We start from the raw sequence: 21,494 nt of genomic DNA, 5'->3' as shown, positions 1-21,494 counted from the left end.
TGCACACCACCCAGAACCCGGCACAGGTGATCAGAGCAGCGATCCAGTGACTCAACCAGCCTATCTGAGCCCACAGTGCAGCAAAGAAGGACCCAAGCAGGAGCGCAGCATTACTGAGATAAAAACAATCCCAAAAGCTAACTGGGATTACACCAGGTCAAAACCCGCCAAGCCGGGTATATAGGCTTGAATTGGAAGTGCTAATTGTAACTTCCATGTCAGCATAAGTTATATGTTAAATCTGATGGATGGTCAGATTTGCTATTCTTTTTTTTTAATTTTTTTTAAATATATTTTTTTTAATTTTTAATTTATTTATTTGAGAGTGACAGACACAGAGAGAAAGACAGATAGATAGAGGGAGAGAGAGAGAATGGGCGCGCCAGGGCTTCCAGCCTCTGCAAACGAACTCCAGACGCGTGCGCCCCCTTGTGCATCTGCCTAATGTGGGACCTGGGGAACCGAGCCTCGAACCGGGGTCCTTAGGCTTCACAGGCAAGCGCTTAACCGCTAAGCCATCTCTCCAGCCCAGATTTGCTATTCTTAAATGAGCTATATCTGGGGCTTGTCATTTGTTGCTTATTGATTTATAGTGCCTTTGTTTCCTCTTTTGCTGTTCATTAAGGAAGGGATTCACTGGTCACAAGCTGGCTTGGAACCCTCAATAGACCAGAAATCTTAGCCTCCTAGTTGACAGGGTTAAGGGTGTGGGGCAAGACATACCCTAAGGGACTGTGACTTTGTTAGATAATCTGGTTATTATAATATCTATTCCTGCATAAATACTCTGTGCTGTTTTTCATTGAATGTGTACACTGTTTAAAATTTAGAATATGCCTATATTTTGCTCCACTCAGCCTACTTGAATACTCTCATAATAGGCAAACCCAACTTCTAGGGTCACTTTTGTAGATACTCTGAGAGTCTTAAGAGCCACATCTAGAACCTTAAGCTCCTACCCTGAAGACATACAACATCGGATTGATGGCTACATCTAATACTACAGCAGCTAATTAGAAAATCCAAGCATTAGGGGGCTGGAGAGATGGCCTAGCGGTTAAGCATTTGCCTGTGAAGCCTAAGGACCCTGGTTCAAGGCTCGATTCCTTAGGACCCATGCTAGCCAGATGCACAAGGGGACGCACGTGTCTGGAGTTCATTTGCAGTGGCTGGAAGCCCTGGTGCACCCATTCTCTCTCTCTCTCTCTCTCCCTCTTTCTGTCTGTCACTCTCAAATAAATAAATAATAAACAAAAAAAGAAAAAAAGAAAATCCAAGCATTAAATTAATCCAAGATGCAAAAATATGTACATTATAACACAAGAAACACAAAAAATCAAGGCAATATAAACCCACCAAAAAGTATTAATGCATCAGAAATGACCTCCAGTGAGAATGATTTAGGGGAAATGCCTGAGAAAAATTCCAAACGAGTGATTATAAACATATTCAAAGAAATTAAAGAGGAAATCAAAGGAATGAAAGAGGAAATAAAGGTGTCAAAGACGACACAGGAAACCGATTTAATGAAATAAGGAGGTCAATACAAGACATAAATAAGGAAATAAAAATAACAAAGAAAAAAACAGTCAGAATTACTAGCAATAAAGAACACAGTCAATGAAATTAAAAAAAAAAACTCTGTAGAAAATCTTACCAGTAGAATGGATGAAGGAGAGATCAGAATATCTAAACTAGACAACCAGGTGGCAGATCTAATATAGTCCAACAAAGAGAAAGACAAACTAATAGGAAAGTATGAATGGGAATTTTAAGATATTCGGGACACTATGAAAAGATCAAACATAAGAATTCATTGTATAGTAGAAGGAGAAGAATTTCATTCCTAAGGCATTGTAGGCGTTTTCAACAAAATCATAGAAAAAAACTTCCGCCAAATTGGCAAAGAGATGTCAATGCAGATAAAGAAATCCCTTAGAACACCAAACAGACAAACCCTGGAAAGAATCTCTCCTCGCCATATTATAATTAAACTACCGAACATACAAACCAAAGAAAATATATTGAAAGCAGTTAGAGAAAAAAAAAAAATCAAGTTACCTACAAAGGCAAGCCCATCAGGATCACAGCAATTACTCAACATAAACTTTAGCAGCCTGAAGGGCTTAGAATGATGTACTCCAAGTTTTGAAGGATAACAACTGTCAACCAAGGTTACTTTATCCTGCAAAGCTTTCTATTCAAATAGATGGAGAAATAAGTACATATAACAAAAGCAGGCTAAAGGAATATTTGATGACAAAACCAGCTCTATAGAAAATACTTGAAAGAATCCTACATGCTAAAGAGAAAGAAACATACACATATAAGGAACCTAGAAAAAAAAACAAACCATACTCAAATACTACTGAATACAAAAGAGCAAACATAAAACCAGAACTACAAAACAAAACAAAACAAAAAAGATGGTAAAAATAAATACAACAGGGACAAGTCATGAGCCCTAGGAATGTAACGCCTGCTGCTGTCAGGATAAATGTATGCACTATGCTCATTAAACTGCCCAGTAAGCACTTCTCTTAATATTCATACCCATATATTAATGCTACTCTCACTTTTTCATTAGAGAACTTTCTTTTTTCAGATGGCAATGACCTTGGGATGACTTGGCATAATGCTGCTGAGAAGAAGTGACAGAGGAGTGCTCAGCACTACAATATCTCTATCACACCTTTCCAGGCTCAGGGGCCATTGCGGAAGAGGTGGCAGAAAGAATGTAAGTAAGAGCCAAAGGAAGGGCAGGACTCCTTACAATGTGCTCCCTCCAGACACAAAATGGCCTAGATCTCCATGACCTCACAGTGCCTGATACTACCTACACAAGACCATCAAAATAGGAGGAAAGATGATGACATCAAAATAAAAGAGTGACTGAGTGAGAGGGGGAGAGGATATGATAGAGAGTGGAGTTTCAAAGGAGCAAGTGGGGGGAGGGAGGGAATTACCATGGGATATTGTTTAAAATCATGGAAGTTGTTATTTTTAAAAAAATTAAACATATTTTTATTTATTTATTTGAGAGAAAGAGGAAAAAATATATATATAGAGCTGGAGAGGTGGTTTAGCGGTTAAACGCTTGCCTGTGAAGCCTAAGGACACCAGTTCGAGGCTCGATTCCCCAGGACCCACATTAGCCAGATGCACAAGGGGGCACATGTGTCTGGAGTTTGTTTGCAGTGGCCGGAGGCCCTGGTGCACCCATTCTCTCTGTCTGTCGTTCTCAAATAAATAAATAAAACAAAAAATTTAAAATAAACTTATTTTACTTATTTATTTACTAGAGAGATAGAGGAAGGGAGAGAAAGAGAGAGAGAGAATGGGCATGCATCACTTTGTGCATCTGGCTTACGTGAACTCTGGGAAATTGAACCTGGGTCCTTTGGCTTTGCAGGTAAATGCCTTAACCACTAAGCCATCCCTCCAGCCCTTAAGTTTTTTTTTGTTGGGCTGGAGAGATGGCTTAGTGGTTAAGGGGCTTGCCTACAAAACCAAAGGACCTTGGTTCAATTCCCCAGGATTCACATAAGCCAGATGCACAAGGTGGTGCACGCATCTAGAGTTTGTTTGCAGTGGCTGAAGGCCCTGGCACATCCATTCTTTCTCTTTCTCTCTAAAATAAATAAATAAATAAACAAAAAAGCTTTTTATTGACATCCACTGTGCATATAGATAATATATCATGATCATAATCATCTCCCACCACTTATTCTTCCTATTTATTTATTTATTTTTGCCTTTTGAGGTAGGATCTCACTCTAGTACAGGCTGACCTGGAATTTGCTACATAGTCTCAGGGTGGCCTGTCTTTTTTTTTTTTTTTTTTTTTTTTAAGCACTGGTAGTCTCAGGCTGGCCTCAAACTCACAGCAATCCTCCTACCTCAGCTGCACAAATACTGGGAGTGAACCATCACATCCAGCTCCATTGCCATCTTTTTTGATTTTTTCCAAGGTAGGGTCTTATTCTAGCCCAGACTGACCTGGAATTCACTATGTAGTCTCAGGCTTGCCTCAAACTCACGGTGAATCTCCTACCTCTGCCTCCCAAGTGCTGGGATTAAAGGCATGTACCATCATGTCTGGCAAACTACTTGTACACTCAAGGAAGGTCATTCTCTTTAATCAAGCACACAGCTTCAGGAAGGATGCACATAAAACTGTGAGAGAGGAAGGGATCATGTGCTTAGACAGCCAGATCAGGTATATCAATGGGGTGACAAATATTACAGCCAGATCTATCTCACGTCCAACATGAGTTAAGTAAGTACTCTTGCTTTTTTTTTCCAGAAAATGAATTTAGTTATTAAATATTTTAGAATTACATTTTTATTTATGTATATATCCATATAGATATTCCTAATTCCAGGACTGAAAATACAAAATTTTAAGAAATTAGAGCATAAAAATTTTGACCAATATAAAAGTAACATATTTTTAGCATCCTTTGCTGCTACTTTGAAGTCCCCAACATTATAAAGTTAAAATACTGGTTCTTTTAGAAGGTTCTTCCATATTTTTGTTTTGCATGAATATAACATGTGCTCAGAATATAAAACCTCAACCCAAGTCTCAACATGACTTGCTAAGTGACTGCTTAGGTTAATATTCTCTCTCACAAATCAGTATTCGACCGTTTAAAACAGTGAAAAGTGCTTTTTCCTAAACATCAGTTACAGACAGATTTTTTTTTTTAATTTTTCTATGAGAGAGAGAATTGGCATGTCAGAGCCTCCAGTCACTGCAACTGAACCCCAGATACATGTGACATCTTGTGCGTAGGTGTCAACTTGTGCGCCTGGCTTCTGTGGGTTCTGGGGAGTTGAACCTGGTTTCTTAGACTTTGCAGGCAAGAGGTTTAACTACTAAATCATCTCTCTAGCACAAAGAGGTAGCTTTTGATAATACTCTATAGTAGCAGAGAATTTCCTATTCAGTCTTGAATATACAATAGTGAGCTATAAAGGAGGAGAAGCAAAAACACAAGACTTACCAGAGAAAGGATTATCTCCTTCTTCATCACTCCCTGCATCTTCATCATCATCCTCTCCTTCAGACATAAGCAAATCCTCATACAGGACACTGGCTTGAGGCTGTTGTACAGTTCCTTCCTCTTCATCTGGAATATCACCATCTATGTCTTCACTTTCCTAAATGAGACCAGGTTGGAGTCCCATCAACTGGTTAAGTAAGACACCAGAACACCTTCCAATCCCCACACCCCACTGGCTGCTTCACAGAAGTTAGATAATTTTTGTGGACAGATTTGTTTATCTCATTCCAACGATTAAAATCAGACTGAGGTTCACTATAGAGAGAACCTCTCATATCTTCTTAGGATTTGCCCTGCCCTGTACTGTTAGGCTCCCTATCAAATAAAAGTTATAATGTAACCATAAGCTTTCTGTAAGCATACTCACTGGGCTGGAGTCTTAGGTTTTCCCATTCTCATCATCATATCCTTCAATATCTACATCAGAGTCTTCCTTAACCAGCCTAACTTGGCCCTGGCGCATCTAAGTAAGGAACACAAAGAGCACATCACTAAGGGACATGCTTGAAGGAGTTAGCCAGGGGTTCTTTACCCAGGACAGCTGCTCCTTGATATCCCAGCCAACCCCACTGTTAGTGGGGGCTGCTTACACAGCTCAAAGCATATGCAGATTTCCCTCCAGTCATTCTTTGAAAATCAAAGAATAGGGAAGTCCTTGTTCTGCTCTTAACTGCATTATCACAAGATGTTTCCTTTCTTTGATTTTTTTAGAGCATCTTTTTATTATTTGACTTTTTTTTTTGGTGGTGGTTGTTGCTTTTTCAACATAGGATCTCTCTATAGCCCAGGCTGACCTAGAATTCACTATGTGGTCTTCAGACTGGTTTCAAACTCATGGTGATCCTCCTACGTCCACCTCCTAAGTTCTGGGATTAAAGGTGTATGCCACCACACCCAGTAAGATGTTTCCTTTCTTATTCAGACTTTGGTTTATAACTTTTTTAAATTTATGCTTATTTTTATTTATTTATTTGAGAGCAACAGACAGAGAGAGAAAGAGGCAGAGAGACAGAGAGAGAATGGGCGCACCAGGGCTTCCAGCCACTGCAAACGAACTCCAGACGGGTACGGCCCCTTGTGTATCTGGCTAATGTGGGTCCTGGGGAATCGAGCCTCAAGCCAGGGTCCTTAAGCTACATAGGCAAGTGCTTAAAACCACCAAGCCATATCTCCAGCCCTGGTTTATAACTTTTGTTGGAACCTTTGAGATAGAAAAATCCTAGGTTTTCACAATCTCTGTGGAACTTTGAAAATATCTATAGGATTCTAGCTTAGGCTAGAAGTACCTTTTGATACCTCAGGCAAAGGCAATTTATTTAAAATTTAGTTCTATATAAAATTTTAACTTGAGCCGGGCGTGGTGGCGCACGCCTTTAATCCCAGCACTCGGGAGGCAGAGGTAGGAGGATCACCGTGAGTTCAAGGCCACCCTGAGACTACAGAGTTACTTCCAGCTCAGCCTGGACCAGAGTGAGACCCTACCTCGAAAAACCAAAAAAAAAAAAAATTTAACTTGGTTTGTAATACGCAAAATTTAGCAGGCCAATTATTTTGTACTCTGTCTGAATATAATTTTCTTCCTAGTTAACCGTTAGGTTGCTCAGATGCCTTATATACTTACACATTTCCTGAACTTCTGCTGTGCTTGATTCTGCCCATGAGGACAGGCAGAAGACAATGCTAAAGCTAGTTATGGGACCTGACAATCCGACATCGAACTTGGATTCTCTGGGCCAAGAGACCCAGTTACCCTTGATATATATCATTTTTCACGTCCATTCCTCTACTCATCCTTCAAGAACACCACTCTACCTCACACAGAGAAAAAGAATATCTTACCTGTGTTACCTGCTTTTCTGGAGTAGCAGTGGGAATATCCAGGACAGACATATTGCTCTCATCTTGAAATACTGAGGCATCTCGAGACATACTGAGAGATGTGTTGGTATCATACAAATCAGGAGGCTGTGGCATAAAACATGCAATTTAACTTCTACTAAGGGAAGGCATAGAAATACAAAGAACTCCTCTTTATAGCATTTACTGAAGAAAAAGGTCATGCAGAACAATCTACATAAAGAGAAAACATAATTTGGCATAGCTTTATGGACTTTTTGGGGGAATTTTACAAATATTTTCTATTCTAGCAGATAGGTATCTAGTACATGTGCTTCATAACTAAAGAAGAAACACAGAGGAACACTTTTATGATTTAACAGCGCATCTCTGGTCAATTACCTACGTTGTTCTAAACTTTGTCTTACTATTTTTAGGCTCAAGGCTTCATATTAGTGCTACTTTTACTTATTTAGAGGAAACAGGTTAAAGGAATTTAAATTTGAGTAAGAGCATGAAGCAAGCATGGAATGGATTGACAGTTCATGAGCTTGCCAGACTACAAAGCAAAATGGATTGTGAAAAGCCATGGGCTTTGTAGTAAACTTCCCTGGGTTTGAGTCTTGGTTCTACCACTTGCTAAAAATGCTTGTTTAACCCCTGGTTTAGTTAACTGTAAAATATAAATGATAATGTCTATTCCACAGGGCTGTTGTGAAAATTAAGAGGTATGGGTAGCCAACAGTATACTCAATAAACTATACATCCCTTCCCTCTTATCTCCCCTGAAAAAAAAGTAGGGATTTAGAAAATGGACTATTCAGTGATAGGAGGGACTAGATAAAACATTGATAACATAGCCAGATGTGGTGGCACATGCCTTTAATCCCGGCCAAGGTAGGGGGATTGCTGTGAGTTCAAGGCCACCCTGAGACTACGTAGTGAATTCCAAGTGAGTCTGGGCTAGAGTGAGACCCTACCTTGAAAAACAAAAACAAACAACAAATAAACAACAAAATAATAATAATATAACATGACATAAAAAGTAAGACAGATCTGGGGGGGGATGGCTCAGCAGTTAAAGGTGCTTGCTTGCAAGCCCATTGTCCAAAGTCCTAGCACCCACATATAGCTGGATGCATAGTGGTGCAGATGTCTGTAATCCCAACATGCCTAGAGCAATGGCAGGCAGAACCAGGAGAATCTGGAAGCTTGTGGGCCAGCAAGACTGGTGCATACATAGTGGCCAAAAATAAGGATGATCCTTTTAAGTGAAGTGGAAAGAGAGGACCAACACCCTGAGGTTGTCCTTAGATCTACATGTGTGAGCCATGGCACATGCATACTCTCTTTCACACAACATACACAATAAAACAGTGCTATCTACAAATACATACAGCACACATATAACCCACAAATAGGAAATAGTACACCAAAATATTGTGGTTGATCATCTTTCTGAGTAATTGAATTGATAAGAAGTGATTTATCTCTATTTGTATCTTTTCATTTTCTTTAATGATCATGATACTTTTACCAACAGAAAACCTACAAATGAGCAAGGGATGGCAGTAGAAGCCTATAATCCCAGAATTTGGGAGGCTCGGGCAGGATGATCATAAACTTGAGGCCAGCATGGGCTACATAGTCAGACCCTGTCTTAAGCAAACAAATGAATACCTACATTAAGTGCCACTTTGTGTTTTTAAAAAACTTGTGCAAGATTGATTAAGAAGTGGTTTTTAAGCTGGGCATGGTGGCGCACGCCTTTAATCTTAGCACTCGGGAGGCAGAGGTAGGAGGATTGCCTTGAGTTCGAGGCCACCCTGAGACTCCATAGTGAATTCCAGGTCAGCCTGGGCTACAGTGAGACCCTACCTCGAAAAAAAAAAAAAAAGTGGTTTTTGCGAAAGAGACAAAATGGAATTCAAAACATTACAGAGCTAATAAATCAGTATGGAATGAAAGAAAGGAAAATAAGGAAATTTCTGCAAAATCTTAAAATATAATGTGGAAATAAGGAAGACTCCAGGAAACTGAAAAATGAATAGCTTTGAAGTATTAAGCTGAAAATATGATGTAATGTAAGCTAGGTAGAAATATTCAAGTGAAGATACATTATTATTATATACATTATTGACCACCACCATTTAGAAGTTGAAATTGAGACAACTGCTGCCATTCTTCTTCCATACAATCAAAATTGTATTATAGCAGACTAAATTTATGTAAATATTTTCTAATAATTTGGGTTTTATGTAGCAATGGGTAAAGACAGTCATGTAAATCTTCCTTTGGTAAAGAGGCAATCACTCGGGTTACCTTAAAATATGTATGCATGAATTAAGGGAATGATGAGAGGGTGAATTTGAAAAAATTCAAGAGGGCTGGAGAGCAGCTAAGGCACTTGCCTGCAAAGCCAAAGGACCAAAGTTTAATTTCCTAGGACCCACATAAGCCAGGTGCACAAGGTGGTGCATGCATCTGGAGTTTGTTTGCAGCAGCTGCAGCTGGCATGCCCTCTCCCCCCCCTTTCTCAAGTAAATAAATAAAAATTTTTAAAAATGAAAGAGCACTATCAATATCCTATTCGTTTTTTTTTCCCTTGAGGTAGGGTCTTACTCTAGCCCAGGCTGACCTGGAATTCACTATGGAGTCTCAGGGTGGCCTCGAACTCATGGCAATCCTCCGACCTCTGCCTCCTGAGTGCTGGGATTAAAGGCGTGCACCACCACGCCCAGCTATATCCTATTCTTCATAGGAAATCATCTAAGTGTACCAACTAACAGTTACTAAGGAAGGAGAATAGATAACAAGTTTTCCTGAGACATATAAGGTAGTTGGGGAGTAGGGAAGAAAAGGACGATAATTTGGGGGCTTAAGGTCTTGACTCACCAATGGACTAGGCTTATGACTGACCTATTCCTGGAAAAACCACACACCACAGAATGGCTAGATTCCACTGGAAAATGATGGCTAATACCCAGCTTTAACTTACCAGAAAATACCTTGTGGAAGCTGTGGGCCTATTAGCAAATAGGGCAACATCACTCACCCAAGCCCCCTTGACCCAATCTGCCCACAGACTCCAAGAGCCTTTCCTTGTTCTGGACCTTGAAGAAGTATCTGAGGGTTCTTTATACCTGGCCCCTCAGTAACCTAGGTTTTGGATGAAAGGGAGAGTAAAAGATAGATAGAGAAAATACACTAATAAGACACAGAGACAGCAATAATCCAACAGAGAGTACATACTTTGTATTTTAAGTTTAGAGTGAAGCCTGGGTAGAGCTTTTAGAAAAATTCCTATGAGAATTAGAAGAATTTTGCATTAAAATATTTAGTTAAGTTTGAAAGAGCCTCTGTTTATAGAAAGCTTTCATATACAGAAGAAAGCAAATATGTACTGAATGTCTACTATGTGCCAGACAAATTAACTCAATATTTACAACAATCTTAAAAAGTACCTTTTAGAGAAAAGGATACAAAGAGGTTAATTTCCTAAGATAACAAAATTAGTAGAAGCACTAAGACTCAAACCTAGGCCGGTTTTACATAAAACCTCATGTACTTTCAACTCCACCATTTGTGTCTCTAATACAGAAACCAAACATCTCTTATATTGTGTTTAAGGTCTATTCTTCAAATATGCCCACTTTCTAAGACTATTATATAGAATATACTCTAAGTAGAATCAAAGGCTAAAAACCTCATATTAATCCTGCTCTCTAGCCTTCTGACATGTGTAAAATTAAGAATATCCAAAATATTACTAGTCTTTTGAGAGAGGAAGTCAATCCAGGAAAGTGAGTGACATGTGAGCCACAATGAGATGCCTCTAAGAGAATGAATCAGGTATCTATAAGGCATAGGAACTGCATGATTCATGTCTGTAACCAAGCAGCTGATATTTCAGGGAAATGTCCCAGAGCCCCCAGATTTATGGACAAAGGAACTGGACAACTGGTGGATGCCTCAGGCTGTAGTAGTCAGGAATCTTGTATTCCCAAGTACTGCCTCAACAACCATCCCACAGCTGCCGCTTCTGGATTTAATTAGGCCACCAAGACCCATGGCCCTCACTCACCTTAGCCTTTGAGGAGACAAGAAAGCACACGAAAGGCATATGAAGAGGAAGGACAGAGAAGAACGGTATCTCAGTAAATAGATACGTTAACATGCTCCCAATTTCCCAAACCAATAAGAAAATTGCAAGAGGAAGTTCCTGATCCTTAGACTCACCTGAGGTGTGTAAGGCCCTGGGGTCATTGGATCCAGGCTTTCTAATTCTGCTTCCTCCAAAGCTGCTTCTTTAGCTGTACAAATATCTTTCTCAAGTTGAGTTAAATGCTCATCATACTGAGAAATAAAGAAAATTAATTGAACATCTATTCTAGATATTAGGAATACAATAGTAAATAAAGTACATTAAAATCTTCTTGTTTTCATAGTACTTATATTCTAATTGGCAGGGCACATGATAACCAAAATAAAGCAGAAACATACAGGATATGGAATGAGGGCAGGAGGTGGGACATTACACTTAAAAACCAGGATAATCAGGGCAGAGAGATGGCTTAGCAGTTAAGCGCTTGCCTGTGAAGCCTAAGGACCCCGGTTCGAGGCTCGGTTCCCCAGGTCCCACGTTAGCCAGATGCACAAGGGGGCGCATGCATCTGGAGTTTGTTTGCAGAGGCTGGAAGCCCTGGCGCGCCCATTCTCTCTCTCCCTCTATCTGTCTTTCTCTCTGTGTCTGTCGCTCTCAAATAAATAAATAAATAAAATTTAAAAAAACAAACAAACAGGATAATCATAGGGGAAAGCTCATCACTCAGGAAAAATAAAAGGATTTCAGAGAACTAGATCCCCCTTACTGAAACCTACCTCAGTCAATGTCTGATAACAGACATTCACAATCTCCTGAGCAGTCTTAGTATACTGACTCTCGGGCCCTATAAATTAAATAAGAAAATGCCATTATCTTTGTGAACTTTGGTTCAAGGATTTTACATTGTATTATCCAGTAGTATACCATTATTTTAGATTTGAATACCTACGCTTAATCTTCAACTTGGACTTTTCTACATATCTGTTGCTGCTTCAAGGCAGTCTCCTCTAGCCCCCTAGATGACATAGAAGTCACTCTGCAGCCCAGGCCATCTTTCAACTCATAGTAATCCTCCTACCTCTGCCACCCACAGGTGCTGGTATTAAAGGCATGTGCCCTCTACTTTTACTTTATCTTATCTTTATCCTATTCAAAGCAGGGTTTCACTCTTTGAAAATTTATAGCAATCTTCCCATTTTAGCCTCTAATAGGACAAAAGGCATACACCAGCACATCTGGCTCCTTTCTACTTTTAGGAGTGGGAATTATTTTCAAAAAATTTTAAATTTATTTGCAAGGAGAGACAGGGAGAGAATGGGTGTGTAAGGGCCTCCATCCACTACATCTACAACTTTGTGCATCTAGCTTTATGTGGGTACTGGGGATCCAAACCTAGGTTGTTTGGCTCTGTAGGCAAGTGCCTTAACCACTGAGCCATCACCCCAGCCCTAGAAATGGAAAATTTTGCCAGGCGTGGTGGCAAGGTGTTTAATCCCAGCACTCAGGAGGCAGAGAGAGGACTGTCATGAGTTTGAAGCCACTCTGAGACTACACAGTGAATCCAGGTCAGCCTGGGCAAGAGTGAGATTTTGCAGAAATATCCTTACAATCTCTTTTTTTGTTCCATACTGGCTCTGTAATATTTTTAATTGTTTTTCTTTTTCAATCAGTTTTGCATGCTTGTTTGCTATAAAAAATAAAAACCAGAGCTGGGCATGGTGGCACATGTCTTTAATCCCAGGAGACCAAGGTGTGGGATTGCTGTGAATTTGAGGCCAACCTGAGACTACATAATGAATCAATGTCATAGAGACTGAAAAGGCAAGATATAGATTAGGAGAAACATCTTTGCAAATTATGCATGTAATAAAAATATAGTTGGCCCAGATGCATGAGTCACTTTGTTCATCTGGCTTTATGTGGGTAGTAGGGAATGAAACCTGTGCCAAGAGGTTTTGCAAGCAGGTACCTTCCAACCACTAAGCCATTTCCCCTCTCCCCCTACAGAAGATTTAAATTGCATTCTACCTATTGATTGAAATGTTAGAAATAAAATTTCCATTGAGGGGCTGGAGGGATGGCTTAGCGGTTAAGGCATTTTGCCTGCAAAGCCAAAGGACCCAGGTTCGATTCCCAAGGGCCCACGTTAGCCAGATGCACAAGGGGGAGCACGCACCTGGAGTTCAATTGCAGTGGCTGGAGGCCCTGGTGCACCCATTTGCTCCCTCCCCCCTCTTTCTCTGTCGAAAAAATTTAAAAAATATATTAAAAAATGTCCATTAAGTCATAGATTTGTATGGAAAAATGTATAGAAACATACATGTTTAGTTATTCTCCTTTGATAGAAAACCTCACTGGTAAGACTGCTATAATATATTCCTTTTCCCAGCCTCTCATTTTAGGCAGTATATCATTACGTAGCCTAAGCTGGCCTTGAACTAGTGGCAACCCTCCCGCCTTGCCACCCCAGTGCTGCATCCACATAAATTTCTGGACATGAATGTTCTATAGCAGTTTTATTTATAACAGCAATACTGAAAACCTGAATGTCCTTCAATGAGTGAATATATTCATTAATGAAAGACTACTCGATAATTTAAAAATTGAATTACTAATGCATTTAACAATTTGAATGGATCTCAAAGGAATTGTGCTTTGATTGAAAGCCTGATTGAAAGCATGGTGGTGCACTTTAATCCAGCACTCAGGAGAACAAAGTAGGATTGCTGTGAGAACAAGGCCAACCTGGCCTAGAGTGAGAACCTACCTCAAAATTCTCCCTGTCTTTGCAACAGTAAAGTGGTACTGAGGAGTGGTGTCATTTGCTGCTAGATGCCTGACTGTGTGGTGTTGGCCTTTCAGAGCTGTTAAGTACAGCTTCATGGACTATTCTGGTCAGAGTTGAAAGACCTGAATGTAGTAAGAACTATGGACTGCGAGATTTGGCTTATGAGGGTAAGAAAGAGCTTTGCTTGGACTGGGCTAGAGGCAAGTTGTGTGAAAAGTTTGCTGTTATACCCCCATGTCCTGAGAAATTGTGAGCAGATGGATATGGCACAGAAAAAATGAAATCTTTGGGCCTAAATTGCTGCCCATTCACCTGCAAATTGTTTGAGAGATTATAACCTTTCGCACTGTGGTAACAGGAAGAATGTAGACTCTTTTGAAGGGGACTGAGTGCTCAAGAAATGTCCTGTTCTTGGGGGGAGGAAGGGTATTACCATGGGATATTTTTTATAATCATGGAAAATGTTAATAAAAATTATGAAAAGATGGAGCTGGAGAGATGGCTTAGTGGTTAAGCGCTTGCTTGTGAAGCCTCAGGACCCCGGTTTGAGGCTTGATTCCCCAGGACCCACATTAGCCAGATGCACAAGGGGGCACATGTGTCTGGAGTTGGTCTGCAGTGGCTGGAAGCCCTGGCACGCCCATTCTCTCTCTCTCTCTCTGCCTCTTTCTGTCTGTCACTCTCAAATAAATAAATAAATAAACAAAATTTTTTTTTTAAATTGTGAAAAGTAAAAAAGGTAAATATAAAATGTGCCCTCAAAAAAAAAAAAGGAAATGTCCTGTTCTTTAGAGTCTGCTTTATCCGCCCCCCCCCCCCGATTAACAAATTGGCACCCTACCTGGTATTGTGGAATATAAAATGTAGGGAAGGAAAAAAAAAAAAAACGGAGGAAAGAGAGGGTCATTGAGTTCGCAACATGGACTTATGTTTTGGAAATGGCCATGGGCAGTATGAAGCAGGTTTGCTGGATGCCTGAATGGAGAACCCGATGGGGCCATGAGGATGAACAGTGGATTGCAGTGGAGACCCAGTGGCGCTGCCAGGACCATGAGATGGCTGCTAAGGAAAGCTGCCAGCCCCAATGAAGTTTTCCAGGACTGTGAGTAGTCTAGCTGGAGGGGTGGAATTGGAATGCTACAGACTTGTTGCTGGTTAGAATTATTGCACTTGGAGATTTGTCACTGGCTAGAGCTGTTGGACTTGAAGCTACAGACTTTGATGTTTGCCCTCGTTGTTTTGAATCATGTATAGCTTGAGTATTTCTTTGCTATGCCCAATGCCATCTTTTGCAATGTGAATGTTTATTCTGTGCCATTATGGTGTTTTTGAGGTTATTTTTTTGGTATTATAGCTCAGTTAAAAGATCTTGAACTATGGGGAAATATATGAACATCATTGGAATTGATTTAAAAAAACTATGGGGAATTTTAAAGTTGGATGAATGCATTTCATTTTAAATCATGTATGGTTATCTGCTTATGGGGGCCAGGGGTGGAATGTGGTGGTTTGATTCAGGTATCCCCCACAAACTTAGGTATTCTGAATGCTTGGTTTCCACCTGATGAAGATGTGGGAATTAATGCCTCCTGGAGGAAGTGTATTGTTGGGGGCAGGCTTACGGGTGTTATAGCCAGTTTCCCCCTGCCAGTGTTTGGCACACTCTCCTGTTCCTGTTGTTTACCTTATGTGGGCCAGGGGGTGATGTCCACCTTCTGCTTATGCCGTTTTCCCCTGCCATCGTGGAGCTTCCCCTCAAGCCTGTAAGCCAAAATAAACCTCTTTTTCCCACAAGCTGCTCTTGGTTGGGTGATTTCTACAAGCAATGTGAACCTGACTACAACAGCAAAGTGGCAATCATGAAAAGTTACACATATTATTCCATTTATATTATATAACATACTTTAGTATCTAAGTTATAGAGATGAAAAACAGGTAAGTGGGACAGGGACAGTGGTGGGTAGATAGAGGTGGGTGGTGCCAAGTACAAAGAACTGGGAGTTCTTTTATGAAGGAACAATTCTAAATCTAAAATCTCTAAATCTAACATTGAGGTACTAGTTACATGAACATATGACATAAAATTGCACAGAATACACAAATGAATAGACTTTTTGAAGAGAAGAGATTTGAATAAGGTTTGGAATGGAGGTAATAGTAATGCATGAATATTGATGTCTTGGTTTTGATATTGAACTATAGCTATGTGAGCTATTATCATTGGAGGAAACTAAGGCCCCCGCACTTGAGAGGCCGATTAGGAAGATGACCATAAATTCAAGGCCAACCTGGGCTAGAGTGAGACCCTGCTACAAAAAGAAGAAATCACAGAATATTATATGTATACTACTGCTGCCTATAATCCCAGCACACAGGAGGCTGAGGCAAGACAATCAACATTGAGTTCAAGGACAGCCTGGACTACATGGTGAGTTCTAAATCCATCTGGCTATGGAGTGAGACTTGTCTCAAACGCCAACAACAAACCCGTACCAACCAAACTAAACCCCCAGAATAATTATATATAAAGTGGTAGTTTTTGTAAACATGATTTTTAAAAATAATGGGAATTAGTAAACATGTTTTATATAAGTACAACAGAATAAAGGATATATACCAAATTGTTATCTGTAGGGGATAAAACTATGAGAAAGAAATAGGAAGAGTAGCCAGATGCCTTTAATCCCAGCACTTGAGAGGCAGAGGTAGGAGGAGCACTGTGACTAAATAGTTAATTCCGGATCAGCCTGGACTAGAACAAGACCCTATGTCAAAAAAACCAAACCAAAACAAAACAGAAAACTGTTTTTAAAAAAGAAAGCTATGCTAAATAAAAAATAAGGGGGATAAGGAGATGGCACATGAGTACCTAAATCTGATCCCCAGGACTATGTAAAAAAAGGCAGAGCATGGTCACACATGGCACAGAGGGGAGAAGAAACAGGATTGCTGAGACTGTCAACCAGTCTAACCAAAACAAAAGGTACAAGTTTCAGATTCCTTATACCCCAAGGAAATAAGGTAAAAGGATAATTGAAGACACCTGATGTCTTCCTCTGGTGGGCACATCCATGCACACCAGGCACATGTATCTGCACTCACATATGCATACATCACACATGCACACACACACAAAATGTAATAGTAACCTTTACAGAACACACTAAAATGTGCTAACAAACCAAGTCACTTGACCAATTCGCATGTTTGTATCTGGATGCCAGGATTACAGAAGCTTGCTATAGCTTACACATTAAAAGCCATCTCTACAGTCCTGCTCTATGTACTTCAAATTTTTTTTTTTCGGTTTTTCGAGGAAGGGTTTCACTCTAGCTCAGGCTGACCTGGAATTCACTATGTAGTCTCCAGGTGGCCTTGAACTCATGGTAATCCTCCTACCTCTGCCTCCCAAGTGCTGGGATTAAAGGCATGTGCCACCACGCCTGGCTTTATGCACTTCAATTTTAACAACAATAACTAATGTTGGCTATAAAACTTCATGCAAATAGAGAAAAGAGAAGAAAGACTCACCATTGTACTTAACACTGTTAGCGAGAATAAGGTTTACATCATCTAAAAAGCTCTCCCGACTTTGGTATTTGTGCTTGGAGATATTCTACAATGAAAATAATCAGGCATTTAGCTATGTGTAAAAAAAACCTGTTGATTACTGAAAGCCATTCTTAGATCAAATCACTCACCTTACGTATAGTCTCTAAATCCATTGGATTGACAATCACTTTGTAATAATCAGGAACAAACTTCTTATTAACTGGGTGATGAAATGGCCAAGACTAGTAAAAAGAAAACATGGGAAATAAATGGAAAACATTCTTTATACCAGAGATTCTCAATCTGCATTGTGTCACAAATGTTTATAATTAAAGGTATATACACTTTTCCCAGAAAAATAAACACACATAAGTATACAAAATTTTGTATATACTTTAAGGGGGTGGATGGATTCCAATAAGGGTTTTATGCCCTGACAGAATAAGAATTCTTGTTCTACACTCAGAATTAAAACCCCTCACATCTAGATTTGATCTCCAGCGCTGCATTAGTAAAATAAAATTCCTTATCTCATAGTTTTTCCAGAAAGTTTTATATATTATTAATATAAAACATATTATGATAATGTAAAAAAACTTCTGGGGCTAGAGAGATGGCTTAGCGGTTAAGGCACTTACCTGCAAAGCCAAAGGACCTAGTTCAATACCCCAGGATCCATGTAGGCCAGATGCATAAGGTGGCACATGTGTCTAGAATTGGTTTGCAGCGGCACACCCATTCTCTCCCTGCCTTTTTTTCCTTCCTCTCTCAAATAAATAAAAATAAAATATTTTTTAAAATTTCTGGAACTGGGTGTGGTGGCACATGCCTTTAATCCCAGCACTCAAGAGGCAGAGGTAGGAGGATCATCCTGAATTTGAGGCCACCTTGAGACTACATAGTTAATTCCAGATCAGCCTGAACTAGAGTGAGACTCTACCTTAAAAATAAAAAAAAAAGAACAAAATTTCTGGGGAGGTATAACACAATAAAATGATCCATGGAATTAGTATAACAGATAATAACTCTGCCATAAAAAGTTGAAAAAGAAAAATAACAAAAAGAAAACAAACATTGAGTACTTAAAATATTATTTTTTTTTAATTTTAATTTTTTATTTAGTTTGGTTTTTCGAGGTAGGGTCTCACTCTGGTCCAGGCTGACCTGGAATTAACTCTGTAGCCTCAGGGTGGCCTTGAACTCACAGCGATCCTCCTACCTGTGCCTCCCGAGTGCTGGGATTAAAGGTGTGCGCCACCATGCCCGGCTTTTATTTTTATTTATTTGAGAGCGACAGACACAGAGAGAGGCAGAGAGAGAGAGAGGGAGGGAGAGAGAGAGGGAGGGAGGGGGGGAGGGAGGGAGAGGGAGAGAGAGGGAGAGAATGGGCGCGCTAGGGCCTCCAGCCACTGCAAACGAACTCCAGATGCATGCGTCCCCTTGTGCATCTGGCTAACGTGGGTCCTGAGGAATCAAGCCTTGAACCAGGGTCCTTAGGTTTCACAGGCAAGCGCTTAACCGCTAAGCCATCTCTCCAGCCCTTAAAGTATTATTTATATAGATTTTTTGTTCTTGTTTTTTATCAAGGTAGGGTCTCATTCTAGCCCAGGGTGACCTGGAACTCACTCTATCCCAGATTGGCTTCAAACTCATAGTGATTCTCTTACCTCTGCCACCCGAGTGCTGGAATTAAAGGCACATGGGCCACCATGTCCAGATAGAAGCTATTTCTAAATCAATAGTGTACTATTAACTGGCAGGCTTTGTTTCCATGGCTAAGAGTATTTGGATACTTAATAGGAAGCAAGAACCTCTTTATATCCAAAGAAATTTTTGCCTTCAATGATAATATATTCCAATAACAAAAAATCAATATTTAAAATTACATTCCAGTTTCACACACACACATTGTCCAAAATATTTGGCATGAAGACCACTTACATCTGGAACTGCCATCATTTTTTGAGTAACAATGTTATCCAGAATAAAAGAAAATGCCACTTGGTCATCATCATCTAGCAAGGGGTTAATAGCCTTCTCTAAACGAGCCAATTTATCTTCTTTCTGAAATAAAAATTAAAAATAAATAAAAGTTTAAAAATGGTCTTTCTTAAGAGCATGGTGCTAAACTTAGTGGCAGAGTTACTACTTACTTAGCAAGGGTCAGGTCCTGGGCTTAGTCCCTAGTACACAGATTTTAAAAAAGCTCAAAGATGGGGGACACAGATACTCTTTTAAAAACTAAAATTTCTCTCTGGGTGTGGTAACTTATATCCATAATTCTAACATTTGGGAGACTCAGACAGGAGTATCATCATGAGCTTGAGGGCAGCCTGAAATACAAAGTGACCATGGGCCATGCCAATCTGAGCTACAAAGTGAGAGCCTGTTTCAAAATTAAAACTCAAATTTTCTCCCTGTCACAATATTTTCTGGATCTTAACCCTAGCTTTATATTTAATAGTCATAATGTTCATAGAAAGTAATTTTCTTATATGGTCTTAGATTTCCCATTTATAACAGGGACTTACCTAAAGTGATATCTAGGTCTTTATTTTTATTTTGTCCTGTTTTTGAGGTAGGATCTCACTCTATCCCAGGCTGACCTGGAATTCACTATGTAGTCTCAGGCTGGCCTCAAACTCGTAGTGATCTACCTAACTCTGCCTGCAAGTGCTAGGATTAAATGTATGTACCACCATGCCCAATTTTTTAAAACTTTTTATTTGAAAGAGATGGGGGGGGGAGTGAATGGGCACACCAAGGCCTTTAGCTGCTGCAAACAAACTCTAGTCACATGTGCCACCTTGTGCATCTGGCTTTACATGTGTCCTGGGGAATTGAACCTGGGTCCTTTCACTTTGCAGGCAAGCACCCTAATTGCTAAGCCATCTCTCCAGTCTCATGGAATTTTTTTTTTTTTCTGAGATAGGGTCTCACTCTGGCCCAGGCTGACCTGGAATTCACTATGTAGGCTCAGGGTGACCTTGAACTCAATATGGCAATCCTGTTACCTCTGCCTCCCGTGTGCTGGGATTAAAGGCAGGTGCCACCACATCTGGCTTAAAAATATTTATTTTCAAGCTGAGAGAGACAGACACACATACAGAGAGAGACAGAGATAATGAATATGTCAGGACCTCTGGTTGCTGCAAATGAATTACAGATGGACGAGCCACTTTGTGCATCTGGCTTTATGTAGGTACTGGGGAATTGAACCCAGGTCATTGGACTTTGCAGGCAAGCACCTTAACTGCTGAGCTACCTCTCCAGCCCTTATCTATTTATTATATAGATTTGCCATTCCCTTGAGTATTCTATTAAATTCCTACATTCTAAATTCTATTGCTTTCCCTCTTTATTATATATTATTTAATGCCTTACCTCTTTGAGTTTTTCATCACAGAGATCCAACATGGATTGAGAAATCTGGGTCAGTGAGTGTTTCGGCCCTATAGAGGAACAATAACAGATGGGACATCAAAAATGGGAAACAAGCCGGCCATGGTGGCGCACGTCTTTAATTCCTGCATTCGCGAGGCAGAAGTAGGATCATGAGTTCAAGGCCACCCTGAGAATACAGAGTGAATTAATTAGTGAAACAGACTAGAGTGAAACCCTACCTGGAATCCCCCCCCCCCAAAAAAAAGTGCTACCACCACCTCTCTAATCCTTGATCACATTTACTGAAGGAGAGAATATATGCTAGGCACCAACCTAGTGGCTGAGTTCTGTAAATATACCAGTCTTATCTCTACTTTTTTAGTGCCTAAAACAAGAGGTACACAATATGAGTGGATTTTAACTCTACTATTTGTATCCATGCACATTAGGATTACTGCTTTTAAAAAATGTTCAGAGAGCCAGGCGTGGTGGCACATGCCTTTAATCCCAGCACACGGGAGGCAGAGGTAGGTGGATTGCCGGGAGTTTGAGACCACCCTGAGACTCCATAATGAATTCCAGGTCAGTCTGGGCTAGAGTGAGACCCTACCTTGAAAAACCAAAAAAAAAAAAAAATGTTCAGAGAGATACCAATAGATTGGGGGGGGGGCGGAGTATGGGCACTCCAGGTCCTCTAGCCACTGCAAATGCTCCAGATGCATATGCCACCTTGTGCTTCTGGTTTATGTGGGTACTAGGG

The 21,494-nt window shown here is 40.1% G+C and overlaps 1 protein-coding gene across 1 annotated transcript in view; it reads right to left on the bottom strand.

Moving 5' to 3' along the window:
* Nucleotides 1–21,494, bottom strand: part of Taf1 (TATA-box binding protein associated factor 1) — a 108,288-nt gene that overhangs the window by 6,331 nt on the left and 80,463 nt on the right. Inside the window, 9 exon segments of the mRNA XM_012949308.2 lie at nucleotides 5,010–5,166; nucleotides 6,909–7,034; nucleotides 10,990–10,995; nucleotides 11,145–11,261; nucleotides 11,787–11,854; nucleotides 17,330–17,414; nucleotides 17,500–17,592; nucleotides 19,292–19,414; nucleotides 20,735–20,802. Coding sequence (XP_012804762.2) covers nucleotides 5,010–5,166; nucleotides 6,909–7,034; nucleotides 10,990–10,995; nucleotides 11,145–11,261; nucleotides 11,787–11,854; nucleotides 17,330–17,414; nucleotides 17,500–17,592; nucleotides 19,292–19,414; nucleotides 20,735–20,802 — 843 coding nt within the window.

The sequence above is a fragment of the Jaculus jaculus genome, chromosome X (genome assembly GCF_020740685.1).
Source record: "Jaculus jaculus isolate mJacJac1 chromosome X, mJacJac1.mat.Y.cur, whole genome shotgun sequence".
NCBI lineage: Eukaryota > Metazoa > Chordata > Mammalia > Rodentia > Dipodidae > Jaculus > Jaculus jaculus.
This window is presented reverse-complemented; position numbering and strand designations above follow the sequence as displayed.